General features: G+C 41.3%; 5 protein-coding genes across 6 annotated transcripts in view; 1 reads left to right on the forward strand and 4 right to left on the reverse strand.

Annotated features, from left to right (window-relative positions):
* The window catches only part of LOC141775507 (protocadherin alpha-C2-like), a 213,456-nt gene that overhangs the window by 180,204 nt on the left and 19,030 nt on the right, over nucleotides 1–14,222 (reverse strand). The window lies entirely within an intron of this gene.
* LOC141775515 (fibroblast growth factor 18-like) overlaps nucleotides 1–14,222 on the forward strand; it is a 305,178-nt gene that overhangs the window by 145,443 nt on the left and 145,513 nt on the right. The gene's annotated exons all lie outside the window — the stretch shown is intronic.
* On the reverse strand, nucleotides 102–7,630 carry LOC141775874 (protocadherin alpha-8-like). The gene is made up of 2 exons (XM_074649618.1): nucleotides 6,407–7,630; nucleotides 102–1,573 (listed from the first exon to the last, which is right to left on the reverse strand). Exons 1-2 carry the CDS (start codon nucleotides 7,311–7,313, stop codon nucleotides 102–104), a joined length of 2,379 nt encoding a protein of 792 aa, XP_074505719.1. The 5' UTR covers nucleotides 7,314–7,630.
* LOC141775511 (protocadherin alpha-8-like) lies at nucleotides 7,914–10,714 on the reverse strand. The gene has a single exon (XM_074648960.1). The coding sequence runs from the start codon at nucleotides 10,366–10,368 to the stop codon at nucleotides 7,960–7,962; it is 2,409 nt and encodes an 802-aa protein (XP_074505061.1). The 5' UTR covers nucleotides 10,369–10,714; the 3' UTR covers nucleotides 7,914–7,959.
* LOC141775876 (protocadherin alpha-7-like) lies at nucleotides 11,029–13,974 on the reverse strand. The gene is made up of 2 exons (XM_074649619.1): nucleotides 11,358–13,974; nucleotides 11,029–11,034 (listed from the first exon to the last, which is right to left on the reverse strand). The coding sequence occupies exons 1-2, from the start codon at nucleotides 13,716–13,718 to the stop codon at nucleotides 11,029–11,031; spliced, it is 2,367 nt and encodes a 788-aa protein (XP_074505720.1). The 5' UTR covers nucleotides 13,719–13,974.

The raw sequence follows: 14,222 nt of genomic DNA on the forward strand, positions 1-14,222 counted from the left end.
AAATCCAATGCCATGCAATGCAACACATTACCCTGAGAGGATACAATGCATAATTGATATGTTTAGTAAACAATTACAGTTAGTTGACTCGAAGTTTGCACTTAAATATGTCCTACCTCTGCAGTCGCAGACCTCCTGTCAGGGAGCACTAGTGTGTTGGCATGGCTGCCCGGGACTATAGTAGATCCTATACTCATTCTGGGTCCAACTAGCATGTACCGTTTGTCTCCAGATCTGTACTGGATGCTGTGACACAGTGTTCCATCATAATTAGGCTCTTGTAGATATTTAGAAGTATAGTCTGTGGATTTAGAGCACTGCATTGCAATCAGCACGATGATACTGATGAGAAAAAGTACAGAAACTGATCCCAGGGTTATGATCAGATAAAATGTCACATTGTCCTCCTCGTCGACTTTAGTTGCACTTTTCACATCAGAAGCAGCAAAACCTTCTTTGGGCTCCACAACTTTGACAATCACAGTAGCTGTTGCTGAGAGGGAAACGTTCCCATTGTCTTTCACCAGTATGACCAGTTTATGCTCAGCCTCGTCTGTCTCTGTGAATGAGCGAAGTGTTCTGATCTGTCCTGTATAGCGGTCCAAACCAAAGAGACTGTGGTCAGTAACTTCCTGCAGTGAAAACAGTAACCAGCCGTTATATCCTATATCAGCGTCATAGGCTCTGACTTTAGTCACCAAGTGTCCTGCGTTCACATTGCGGGGAATCTCCTCCACACCTTCAGCAGAACCGTTAGAGCTGACTGGATACAGGATGACTGGAGCGTTGTCGTTCTGATCCAGAATGAACACGTACACTGTGACGTTGCTGCTTAGTGACGGAGTTCCAGAATCTGAGGCAACAACTTGGAACTGGAACGTTTTCAGAGTTTCAAAGTCAAAACTTTTTAGCGCCAAAATATCTCCATTTTCAGAGTTTATGTTGAGAAATGAAGTCACTTTATTATCTTCCCTTCCATCTCTGAGAATATGATAGGATATAATAGCATTGTCGTTGTCATCACGATCAAACGCTTTAATAGAAAACACAGAGGCTCCAGGCTCATTAGCTTCAGTGACATAGAAAGTATACGGACTCAGTGAAAACTCTGGACTGTTGTCATTCACATCTGACACCACAACGCTTATTGTCTTCTCAGATGATAATGGAGGTTGACCAGCGTCTTTTGCAGTTATTGTTAGCTCATAATTGTCCTTTCTCTCTCTGTCCAGAAAAGATTTGGTCACTAATGAGTACATTTTCTCCTGTAAAGATGGTGATAAAGTAAAAGGAACATCTTCTCCAATTGAGCAAATAACTTTTCCATTGAGACCAGAGTCCAAGTCATTTATACTGATAAGAGCAACTGTAGTTCCAGGTCTGGAATCTTCAGGGATGGAGCTTGAAAATGAGGTAACTTCAATCTCAGGTGCATTATCATTCACGTCTATTATTTTAATAATGACGCTTTTCTCTGTAGTTAGCGGAGCAGAACCTTTATCTGATGCCTCAATTTCAATTTCATATTTGTCCTTCTCCTCATAATCTATTAAACCTTTAACAGTTATCTCGCCTGTTAATGCATTGATGTCAAATATGTTTAATATATTTTGATTCATACTGTTGCTAAATGAGTAAACTACATCTCCGTTTGTACCGTCGTCTAAATCCGTTGCATTCACTTGTACGACTGTTGTGCCTACTGGAGCATTTTCATCGAGCATCACAGAATAAACATCTTTAGAGAACACAGGTGCGTTATCATTAATGTCTAAAACTTTTACTAGAATATTCATAATACCAGTTTTCGGAGGTTTTCCTCCATCCAGTGCAGTCAGTACTAATGAGTGGCCTCCTGCAGTCTCTCTGTCTAAAGATTTTTGAACAACCAATATAGGTATTTTACCATCTTCTCCTTTATCTTTAACTTCCAAACGGAAGTGATCATTGTGGCTGAGTTTATATTGCTGCACGGAGAATTGGCCACTGTCTGGATCCCGTGAGGATTTTAGCTGAAATCGTGCTCCGGGTAACACAGACTCAGAAATATCCAGCGTTTTTTCTTTCTCTGGAAAACTGGGAGAATGGTCATTTATATCCAGCACTTCCACTCCTACGTAATGGACCTCCAGTGGGTTTTCTAGCACGGTTTTCAGATTTATTAAACACGTACTGCTCTGCGCGCACACCTCTTCTCTGTCAATCTTTCTGCTCACATACAGGACACCGTCATTCTGATTTACATGGAAAAGAGGATCCGCATTACTAGAAACAATCCGATACTTCCTGTCTTTCAGTGTGCTTTTATCTAATCCCAGATCTTTAGCTATATTTCCAACCACAGTTCCTTCGTTCACTTCCTCAGAGATTGAATATCTTATTTGCGCCGAAGCCACGCTCCACAAAAGCACAGCAACCACGCAGCCGACCAAACATCCTCTCGCCCTTCGTCTCTCGTATCTTCTTTGTTCCATGGTTAAATCCTAAAAAATCAGTAATCCATCACAAGGATAATAGCTTCGTTGTAAATACAGAATCCAACACCTCCCTTTATGCAGATATGACTTCACTTCATATCCAGAAATTGAGGCAAACCGACCATTTACGCAAAATAAGCCCAGAAACGATCCTGCCAGTATCGAAGTGAGAATGTTGTCAGGACGTGGAACCAAACAGCAATGACGACAAGCTCGTCTAACGCTGACTTTTTACATTATACTGACACCATGCGACCTTATCTCTCATTGCAGACATTTGAAGTATATACTACACTTTAGATCAATGTTAGTTTGAGTTTTTAGACCTGAAAATAAAGCCAAACACTTTCAGCACCAAGGACAGCAACCGCGACGTTTTGCAGTTCACGACACCCCTTAGAGTAACGCCGGGGCCACACAGCGCGCATCATGCTTGCCTGACGGCAGCGTCACGTCGTGGCCGCGTCATGCCCACCTAGGGTGTTCACACTAGACGCGAGTTACCCACGTCTCGGGAGCGTCCCGGAGCTACCTGTCAGCTGTGTTTTTGCTGTTGCTGACAGCCCTTTCTTTCTACATAGAGTTTGCCTTTTAATGGCCATTTAACTTCATAATAAATGTGATTTATATTTATTTAAGACAAAAAAGGGTAAGAACTGTGTGGTAATTTGTAAATATTATTAAAAACAAGCAAATAAATTCATACATAAATATTAATATATAGCCCATATAAATCCCTCTTTTCTGTCAGTGAAGAGGGATTTATATATATACAATGAGGAGGGATTTCTATGGGCTATATATATATATAAATCCCTCTTCATTGACAGTGAAGAGGGATTTCTGTGGGCTATATATTAATACAAAAAAATAAATAAATACATTAGTAGTAAGAGAGAGCCTACAGCAATCCCTCTTCACTTTGACTGGCACAGTTTTAAACAACATTTCCAGGGGGTTTCGGGTTCCTGTTCTACAGCATTCCAGGTTGCGGCTTTTATCGAAAACGACTTAATTTACATCTGGGGCGGGACAGCAATTTACATTATAAATGCTGATGTTCCGACATCTCAGGCAACTTGGAGCTTTTCACCACCTTGTTGCTGAACTGCGCCTTGATGGAGAAAAACACCTGAAGTATTTCAGAATGATAAATATAAGTAAAGTGGTTTTTTTTATTATTATAAAACAAAGCAAAATAAACAGTTTCGTTATTTGTTAACCTTTAGAAAACGAAAATTATTATTAAATATCTTTAAAAAAATTAAATAACAGAGAGAGAGAGAGAGAGAGAGAGAGAGAGAGAGAGAGAGAGAGAGCGCATCGGAAAAATACTGCCAACTATCACCTGATGTTCTTATAACCTATTAACCCAGTCTATTATATGTATAGCATATGCAGGGTTTCTGCTATGACTACTACAGTGTTTACATAATTAAAAGCCTGTACTATATTAACTTGATGGAAACCTGCAAGCAGACAACTGCTTTATTTAGAGTATTTCAGAATAAAAGCATTGTGTTAATGAATGAATGATTCTGTGCACTAAAAACGCTAGAGGACTTTTATTTTGAAATCTAGATAGGAAGTGTAAAATATTGATGGTCAGTGACATATTCTACAGATGTCTAGACATGGAAACTGTAGTAATCTTGCTCATATACTGTCAATAGATCACCTTCACTGTCTGTTGCTGCTGGGAGACGCAGCCGAGAGGTAAGCGGCAAGCGTGAAAAATAGGCGAGCCTTCTATTCTATAAAATAGACGCACGTCTGACGTGCGTCTGACGGGCGTCTGACGTGCGTCTCATGCGGGCAGTGTGTCCACTCTAACCTGTTAACATGGACGCCGAAATAAAAAACAACACGCGACGTTGCCGTCACGCGAGCATGATGCGCGCTGTGTGGCCCGGGCTTAAGACATTATCACATTTTTTTCCGATTCTTTAATTGCACTGAGTTGACTTGAAGAGATTTTTTTTCACAACCACATTGTAGTTGCAATTCTACCGGATATTATAGTTTACTCTTTCGTCAGGGTTTGTTTATGGCTAAGTGATGAAGCACGCTCATCAATCGGACATTAAACTATCAAGCATAGTGCAAAAAATGAAGAAGGATGTGGAAGGGTATATACGAAATCAACATTAAACAACAGTAACATAACGCAACAAAATAAAATGACTACAAGCAGTTTTTATATTATTGCCCAAGAGCAAGTGCAGAATGTCAACACAGGCATGGAATCAGAAATGTTCTTTTAGAGTTGATGAAGGTATTGACAAACAACAAATAAATCCTGAAAAGGACATCAGGTCATAATTGCCAGAGGAAAGCAGGGGGGAAGCCAACAAATCCAGTGCCATGCTATGCAACACATTACCCTGAGAAGATACAATGCATAATTGATATGTTAAGTAAACAAGCAGTTACAGTTAGTTAACTCAAAGTTTGCACTTAAATTTGTCTTACCTCTGCAGTCGCAGACCTCCTGTCAGGGAGGACTAGTGTGTTCGCATGGCTGCCCGGGACTATAGTAGATCCTATACTCATTCTGGGTCCGACTAACATGTACCGTTTGTCTCCAGATCTGTACTGGATGCTGTGACACAGTGTTCCATCATAATTAGGCTCTTGTAGATATTTAGAAGTATAGTCTGTGGATTTAGAGCACTGCATTGCAATCAGCACGATGATACTGATGAGAAAAAGTACAGAAACTGATCCCAGGGTTATGATCAGATAAAATGTCACATTGTCCTCTTCGTCAACTTTAGTTGCACTTTTAACATCAGAAGCAGCAAAAGCCTCTTTGGGCTCCACAACTTTGACAATCACAGTAGCTGTTGCTGAGAGGGAAACGTTCCCATTGTCTTTCACCAGTATGACCAGTTTATGCTCAGCCTCGTCTGTCTCTGTGAATGAGCGAAGTGTTCTGATCTGTCCTGTATAGCGGTCCAAACCAAAGAGACTGTGGTCAGTAACTTCCTGCAGTGAAAACAGTAACCAGCCGTTATATCCTATATCAGCGTCATAGGCTCTGACTTTAGTCACCAAGTGTCCTGCGTTCACATTGCGGGGAATCTCCTCCACACCTTCAGCAGAACCGTTCGAGCTGACTGGATACAGGATGACTGGAGCGTTGTCGTTCTGATCCAGAATGAACACGTTCACTGTGACGTTGCTGCTTAGTGACGGAGTTCCAGAATCTGTGGAAACAACTTGGAACTGAAACTTTTTCAGAGTTTCAAAGTCAAAACTTTTTAGAGCCAAAATATCTCCATTTTCAGAGTTTATGTTGAGAAATGAAGCCAATTTATTATCTTCCCTTCCATTTCTCAGAATATGATAGGAAATAAGTGCATTGTCGTTCTCATCACGATCAAAAGCTTTAACAGAAAACACAGAGGCTCCTGGCTCATTAGCTTCGGTGACATAGAAAGTGTATGGACTCAGTGAAAACTCTGGACTGTTGTCATTCACATCTGACACCACAAGGCTTATTGTCTTCTCAGATGATAATGGGGGTTGACCAGCGTCTTTTGCAGCTACTGTTATAATATAGTGTGACTGTTTCTCTCTGTCCAGAGGAGATTTGGTCACTAATGAATACATTTTGTCTTGTAAAGATGGTGATAGAGCAAATGGAACATCCTCACCTATGGAGCAAATAACTTTTCCATTGAGACCAGAGTCCAAGTCATTTACACTGATAAGAGCAACTGTAGTTCCAGGTCTGGAATCTTCAGGGATGGAGCTTGAAAATGACGTAACCTCAATCTCAGGTGCATTATCATTCATGTCAACTATCTTAATAACGACATTTTTTTCTGTTGTTAGAGGAGCTAGACCTTTATCTGATGCCTCAATTTCAATTTCATATTCATCCATGTGCTCGTAGTCTATTGGACCTTTCACAATTATCTCACCTGTTGATGGATTTATTTCAAACAATTTAAATAACCTATGATTCACAATACTGCTAAATGAGTAAACTACTTCTCCATTTTGTCCTTCATCTGAATCAGTTGCATTAACTTGTACGACTGTTGTGCCTACTGGAGCATTTTCATCGAGCAGCACAGAGTAAACATCTTTAGAGAAAACAGGCGCGTTGTCATTAATATCTAAGACATTTACTATAATATTCATGTTGCCAGCTTTCGGAGGTTTGCCTCCATCCAGTGCAGTCAGCACTAATGAGTGACTTCCCGCTGCCTCTCTATCCAAAGATTTCTGCACAATTAATATAGGTATTTTACCATCTTTTCCTTTTTCCTTAACTTCCAAACGGAAGTGGTCATTTGGGCTGAGTTTATACTGCTGCACGGAAAAATGACCACTGTCTGGATCTCTTGCTGCTTGTAGCTGAAAGCTTTTTCCACTTAACACAGATTCTGAAATTTCTAACGTTTTCTCTGTCTCCGGAAAGCTGGGGGAATGATCATTTACATCCAAAACCTCAACTCCAACATAGTGGACCTCCAGCGGGTTTTCTAGCACGGTTTTCAGATTAAGCAAACATGTACTGCTTCGCTCGCATACTTCCTCTCTGTCAATCTTTCGGCTCACATACAGGACACCATCGTTCTGATTTACATGGAAAAGGGGATCCGCATTACTAGAAACAATCCGATACTTCCGTTCTTTCAGTGTGCTTTTATCTAATCCCAGATCTTTAGCAACACTCCCAACCACAGTTCCTTCGTTAACTTCCTCAGAGATGGAATATCTTATCTGTGCCGAGGCCACGCTCCACAAAAGCAGAGCAACCACGAAACAGACCCACCGTCCTGTCAGTCTTCGTGCCTCGCATTTCCTTTGTTCCATGGCCATCAACGAAAAATGTAATAATCCTTCACGAGAAGAAAAACTGCATCAGAGAAAAAGCATCGTGCACAGTAGCAGGCGCAAACGTTTTTCCTCTTCTCGATATATTTGAAATATAGATAATTTTACAATGACAAACCGTCCGTTTACAACCGACGCTGCTGCTGCTGAACTAGTGATATCAATGGGCGTTTCCAAAATACAGCTGGTATGAGCTCTGGTAAAGCACTTATGCTTTCGTGCACTGACACCATGCGATCTCTTTTTTCATTGCAAGAAAGTGAGAAAAATATCAGGACCCCATAATCTGCAAATATGTGTCCACGAGCACTGGGGTTGTCATTTTTACCGTGTGCACCCTAGCTGCTCTAATGTCCAACTCCTACATCTCTGTCCTGCGTATCTCTATATCCCAAAAGCATGTTGACATTGATAGCAAACCCATCTTACCAACTGCCTAAACGTAGGGAGTGTGACGCCCATAAAAAATATCCTATACGGATGAGAAAAAAAGAGGTAGAAAATCAGCACCAAGGACAGCGAAAGTAACCACCGGCAAATCAGTAGCCCTTAATCTTGTGACTTTGTTTCTGGGTTTTTTTTAAAATGAAAATAGAAACAATTTATAATCAATGAATACTTTAAACAAACATTAACAGCAAGCACCATAACACATATCATAATCATCGTATAATCTTACCTCTCCAGATGTTCCTCTCCTGTCAGGGAGCATTAGTGTGTTGGCATGGCTGCCCGGGACTATAGTAGATCCTATACTCATTCTGGGTCCAACTAACATGTACCGTTTGTCTCCAGATCTGTACTGGATGCTGTGACACAGTGTCCCATCATAATTAGGCTCTGGTAGATATTTAGAAGTATAGTCTGTGGATTTAGAGCACTGCATTGCAATCAGCACGATGATACTGATGAGAAAAAGTGTTGAAACTGAGCCCAAAGTTATCATCAGATAAAAAGTCACATTATTGTCTTCATCATCCTTTGTTGCACTTTTAACATCAGAAGCAGCAAAAGCCTCTTTGGGCTCCACAACTTTGACAATCACAGTAGCTGTTGCTGAAAGTGAAACGTTCCCATTGTCTTTCACCAGTATGACCAGTTTATGCTCAGCCTCGTCTGTCTCTGTGAATGAGCGAAATGTTCTGATCTGTCCTGTATAGCGGTCCAAACCAAAGAGACTGTGGTCAGTAACTTCCTGCAGTGAAAACAGTAACCAGCCGTTATATCCTATATCAGCGTCATAGGCTCTGACTTTAGTCACCAAGTGTCCTGCGTTCACATTGCGGGGAATCTCCTCCACACCTTCAGCAGAACCGTTAGAGCTGACTGGATACAGGATGACTGGAGCGTTGTCGTTCTGATCCAGAATGAACACGTTCACTGTGACGTTGCTGCTTAGTGACGGAGTTCCAGAATCTGTGGCAACAACTTGGAACTGGAACTTTTTCAGAGTTTCAAAGTCAAAACTTTTCAGCGCCAAAATATCTCCAGTTTCCGAGTTAATATTTAAAAACGAGGTCACTTTATTATCTCCGCTTGCTTCTCTGAAAATATGATATGTAATGAGAGCGTTATCACTTTCATCTCGATCAGATGCTTTTACAGAAAATATCGAGGCTCCGGGGCTGTTATTCTCGGTGATATAAAACACATAGGGGCTTGATAAAAACTCTGGTCTGTTGTCATTTACATCTGACACCACGACGCTTATGGTCTTTTCAGTTGAAAATAACGGATCACCTGAGTCTTTCGCAATAATTGTGACATCAAATTGGGAAACTATTTCCCTGTCCAGCTGCGACCTGGTTACAACAGCGTACATGTTTTCTTGTAATGATGGAGATAGAGCAAAAGGAACTTCTTCTTTGATCGTGCAGATGACTTTACCATTCATTCCAGAGTCTAAATCGCTGATACTAATCAGGGCCACTGTGGTTCCTAACTTCGAATCCTCCCTGATAGAGCTGGAAAATGATGTCACTTCTATCTCAGGTGCATTATCATTAACATCAATGACAGTTATCATAACACTTTTATCAGTTGTTAGAGGAACGTGTCCCTTATCAGACGCCTGAATATCAATTTCATAACTTTTACTTTTCTCGAAATCTATTTGACCTGTTACTTTAATTTCACCAGTGTTTGAGTCTATACTAAAGACATCCATTAATTTTAAATCAACTTCGTTACCAAAAGAATATATTATTTCGCTATTTGCACCCTGGTCTAAATCTGTTGCATTCACCTGAGTGACTACAGTGCCAACAGGAACGTTTTCTTTAAGAGTGGCAGAATAGGACTCTTGGGAAAACACCGGGGAGTTGTCATTAACATCAAGTACAGCCACAATAATATCTATAGCGCCAGACTTCACCGGTTTTCCTCCATCAACCGCTGTCAGACGGAGCTTGTGTTTCCCGGCTGTTTCTCGGTCTAACTGCTTCTGCAGAACTATAAATGGTACCTTGCGGTCCTCACCTCTATCCTTCACCTCTAATCTAAAATAGTCGTTATGGCTGAGTTTATATTGCTGAATGGAGAACTGGCCTACGTCGGGGTCGCGCGCAGCCTGTAGTTGAAATCTCGCTCCCGGTAAGGCCGACTCGGAGATCTCGAGCTTTTTCTCTTTCTCTGGAAAAACAGGCGAGTGGTCATTTATATCAAGTATCTCCACGGCCACGTAGTGGATCTCCAGCGGGTTCTCCAGCACGGTTTTCAGATTGATCAAACACGGGCTGGTCCGGTCGCACACCTCCTCCCTGTCTATTCTCCTTTTCACATACAACATGCCGTCGTTTTGATTCACTTGAAACAGGGGCTCGGTTGAGCCTGCCACAATGCGATATCCTCTGTCTGTGAGTGCGCTCTTATCTAGTCCCAAATCCTTCGCTATATTCCCGACGACGGTTTCATCTTGAACCTCCTCAGATACGGAATATCTGATCTGTGCAGAAGCTCCACTCCATAAAATATCCAAAACAACCATGAAGGCAAACCAAAAGTGTCGCTCCCTCCACGCTTTGCGTCCTCTTTGTTCCATGACTCGAAGGTGGTAAAGAACAGTCCATTAACTACGTCGTGATATCAATGAGATTTAATCCGCCATGTTTCTAAACGATACCCAACGTCTGTTTTTACAGAAACTGCTGAAAATAAAACGCACTCGCTGCTGCCAGTCACTGTTTTACGCTCACGTATTCTGTCTGAGTAAAATGCAAGAGCTCGGTCCAGATAAAGCTTGTGACGTATAAAGTGCTGCTAGATGCACAGAATCACTGAACTACACTGACACCAAGCGTTGAAATAGTTATTTACACAGATTACAGTAGTGGTCAGTTAGCAAATCAAACAAAGTCTTCAAATGCTCAAAGGCAACATATCCCCACATTGAAACAGACCTGTTTTGATTTTTTAACGGAGAGTAAACGTTGCAACCTCAGTCTTTCTATTTGCAATTCAGGCATACTAAAACAATAAATCTGTTGGGGGATATCACTCTAACATTCCACACCATGAACCACAGCTGCCAATGGATTGTAAATGAACATACAGCATGGTACAAGAGCCGTTAAAAGTATTAAAAATCCAATAGCAAATCCTCCATGATCAGAACGAAAAAAACTGCTTTCAAGTATGTTGTAGTACAAAGTAAAATAAATCATACACTTTGAAACAATTTTAAATAGGTTTAGCTTCCCTGCTATTGCTAGAGAGAGAGTCACCACTAGAGAGTCATTTTTCAAAACTTTGCACACCAAGTGTTAAGTATGTGGGGAATGGGAAAATCAAAAGATCCAAAACATTATTTTTACCTCTCCAGATGTCCTCCTCTGTCTTAAAATGACATACAGTATGATCAAAGTTGCAGCTTAAAACCGAAGTGTCGAACTTCTCAAAACTAATAATGCCAAACAAGCAGTAAAGATGCTGTACATGTAGTAGATGATAGGCTGAACTGATTAATGAACGGACACATGAATAACACTGCCAGTAGAAACAAGCCAGGGTTTTCACAAAAACAATTCTTACCTCTGAAGTCGCAGACCTCCTGTCGGGGAGCACTAGTGTGTTGGCATGGCTGCCCGGGACTATAGTTGATCCTATACTCATTCTGGGTCCAACTAACATGTACCGTTTGTCTCCAGATCTGTACTGGATGCTGTGACACAGTGTTCCATCATAATTAGGCTCTGGTAGATATTTAGAAGTATAGTCTGTGGATTTAGAGCACTGCATTGCAATCAGCACGATGATACTGATGAGAAAAAGTACTGAAACTGATCCCAGGGTTATGATCAGATAAAATGTCACATTGTCCTCCTCGTCAACTTTAGTTGCACTTTTCACATCAGAAGCAGCAAAAGTTTCTTTGGGCTCCACAACTTTTACCATCACAGTAGCTGTTGCTGAAAGTGAAACGTTCCCATTGTCTTTCACCAGTATGAGCAGTTTATGCTCAGCTTCGTCTGTCTCTGTGAATGAGCGAAGTGTTCTGATCTGTCCTGTATAGCGGTCCAAAGCAAAGAGACTGTGGTCAGTAACTTCCTGCAGTGAAAACAGTAACCAGCCGTTATATCCTATATCAGCGTCATAGGCTCTGACTTTAGTCACCAAGTGTCCTGCGTTCACATTGCGGGGAATCTCCTCCACACTTTCAGCAGAACCGTTAGAGCTGACTGGATACAGGATGACTGGAGCGTTGTCGTTCTGATCCAGAATGAACACGTTCACTGTGACGTTGCTGCTTAGTGACGGAGTTCCAGAATCTGTGGCAACAACTTGGAACTGGAACGTTTTCAGAGTTTCAAAGTCAAAACTTTTTAGAGCCAAAATTTCTCCCTTTTCACTGTTAACATTCAGATAGGAGGTAAACAAATGTTCTCTCCCTCTGTCCCTTATTATATGATATGAAATAACAGCATTACTACCCTCGTCATCATCACGGGCTGTCACTGATAAAATAGACGCTCCCTGGTTGTTATTCTCAGTTATGTAGAAAGTATATGGGTTCTGTGAAAACACTGGTCTATTATCGTTCACATCTGACACAACAATTTTTATGTTTTTTTCTGATGATAAAGATGGTTCTCCTGCGTCTTTACCTACAATTGTTACATTATATTGCGACTGCTGCTCTCGATCCAAACGCAATTTTGTCACCAGAGAATACATGTTATTTTGTAAAGATGGAGTGAGCATAAAAGGGACATCTTGGCTAATGTAACACATAACTTTTCCGTTGAGACCAGAGTCCGAATCTTTAACACTTATCAAGGCCACTGTGGTTCCTGGTTTTGAATCTTCCGGGAGCGCACGTGAAAAAGATGTCACTTCAATCTCTGGTGCATTGTCGTTTACGTCAACAATGTGTATAATAACACTTTTGTCCGTAGCTAGTATAGCCGCACCTTTGTCGGATGCCTGGATATCAATCTCATATCTGCTATACTCCTCAAAATCTATGGTCCCTGCCACAGTTATTACTGCGGTTATTGGATTTAAATCAAAACGTGCACGTGCCCGTGCATCCACGTCATTTCCAAATGAATAAACAACCTCACCATTTGAACCTTCATCCAAATCTGTTGCATTAACTTGAATCACAGTTGTGCCAAGAGGAGAATTTTCTTTTAGCTGCACAGTGTAGGAATCCTGGGTGAAAACTGGGGGGTTATCATTGACATCGGAAACATCAATAATTATTGTCATGTTACCGGATCGTGGAGGTTTACCTCCATCAATAGCTGTCAGAAGTAACGCGTGGGTCTCGGCAGATTCTCTATCGAGTGACTTTTGAAGAATTAAAATAGGAGTTTTACGGTCCTCACCACGATCTTTCACTTCTAAGCGAAAGTGTTCATTCTGGCTCAACTTATACTGCTGAACGGATAATGAACCACTATCGGCATCACGCGCAGCTTGCAGCTGAAATCTTGCTCCTGGTAATGCAGATTCAGAAATCTCTAACATCTTTTCATTTTCGGGGAAGCTTGGTGCGTGGTCGTTTACGTCCAGAATCTCCACTGACACATAGTGCACCTCCAGTGGGTTTTCCAACACGGCTTTTAAGTCGATCAGACAAACCTTGCTGCGGTCGCACACTTCCTCTCTGTCAATTTTTCGGTTCACATACAGGATCCCATCATCCTGATTTACTCGAAAAGGAGGCTCTGTCGTGCCGTAGACAATACGGTACCCCCTCTCTTTCAGTGTGGTCTTGTCAACACCTAAATCCTTAGCAATATTTCCAACAGCAGTTCCTTCTTTCACTTCCTCGGAGATGGAATATCGGAACTGTCCTGAAGCTCCACTCCAAAACGTCACCAAAACCATCATGTAGGCAACCCACTTTGTCCGCTCTTTCCATGTCTGGCGTCGCCTTTGTTCCATGATGTGAAGATGAAAGATTTAAAATAATAGCAGCTTCCAACGAGCTATACCAGCGTGAAATTCCTCCGTTACATTCGTTGTCATAATCCAGCCATTCTCCTACAGCGCATTCGGATTTTTTAAAAGCTAAATTGTGTATTAAATCCGTCAGCACGTAAACGGTTCTGTCAATGATGGGTTTAGAGTCTAAAGAGGGAGGGGATGGGTCATGTGGCTGTGACGAAAACATGTGAAAGCATTATTTGTTATTATACTGACACCAAGTGATCGAGAATCACACTGCAGTACTGTATTTGAAATGCTGGCAATTGTATTAAAAAATTAACTTTGCACGAAAAATAAAGCTTTTCGACCTGACATATTTCCATTTATAAAGCACAGAGGAGGCAAAGATGCCACCTGCATTCAACAGATAGTCCACATAACTCTCACGTTACATTATATTACAGATTATTAGCATGCTTCAAATGAGTGTTGTGACAAAAAAAGAGGGACTTGCTTAAA

This window comes from Sebastes fasciatus, chromosome 10 (genome assembly GCF_043250625.1).
Source record: "Sebastes fasciatus isolate fSebFas1 chromosome 10, fSebFas1.pri, whole genome shotgun sequence".
NCBI classification, from domain to species: Eukaryota; Metazoa; Chordata; class Actinopteri; order Perciformes; family Sebastidae; genus Sebastes; species Sebastes fasciatus.

What these genes read in the sequence shown, in the direction of transcription:
- LOC141775874 (XM_074649618.1), bottom strand. Translation starts at nt 7,313, where the DNA reads ATGGCCATGGAACAAAGGAAATGCGAGGCACGAAGACTGACAGGACGG. An exon ending in TGAAATAAATCCATCAACAG is followed by an intron (nt 1,574 to 6,406) that starts GTGAGATAATTG and finishes ATGCATTAACAG; the next exon opens with GCGAGATAACTGTTAAAGGT.
- LOC141775511 (XM_074648960.1), bottom strand. Translation starts at nt 10,368, where the DNA reads ATGGAACAAAGAGGACGCAAAGCGTGGAGGGAGCGACACTTTTGGTTT.
- LOC141775876 (XM_074649619.1), bottom strand. Translation starts at nt 13,718, where the DNA reads ATGGAACAAAGGCGACGCCAGACATGGAAAGAGCGGACAAAGTGGGTT.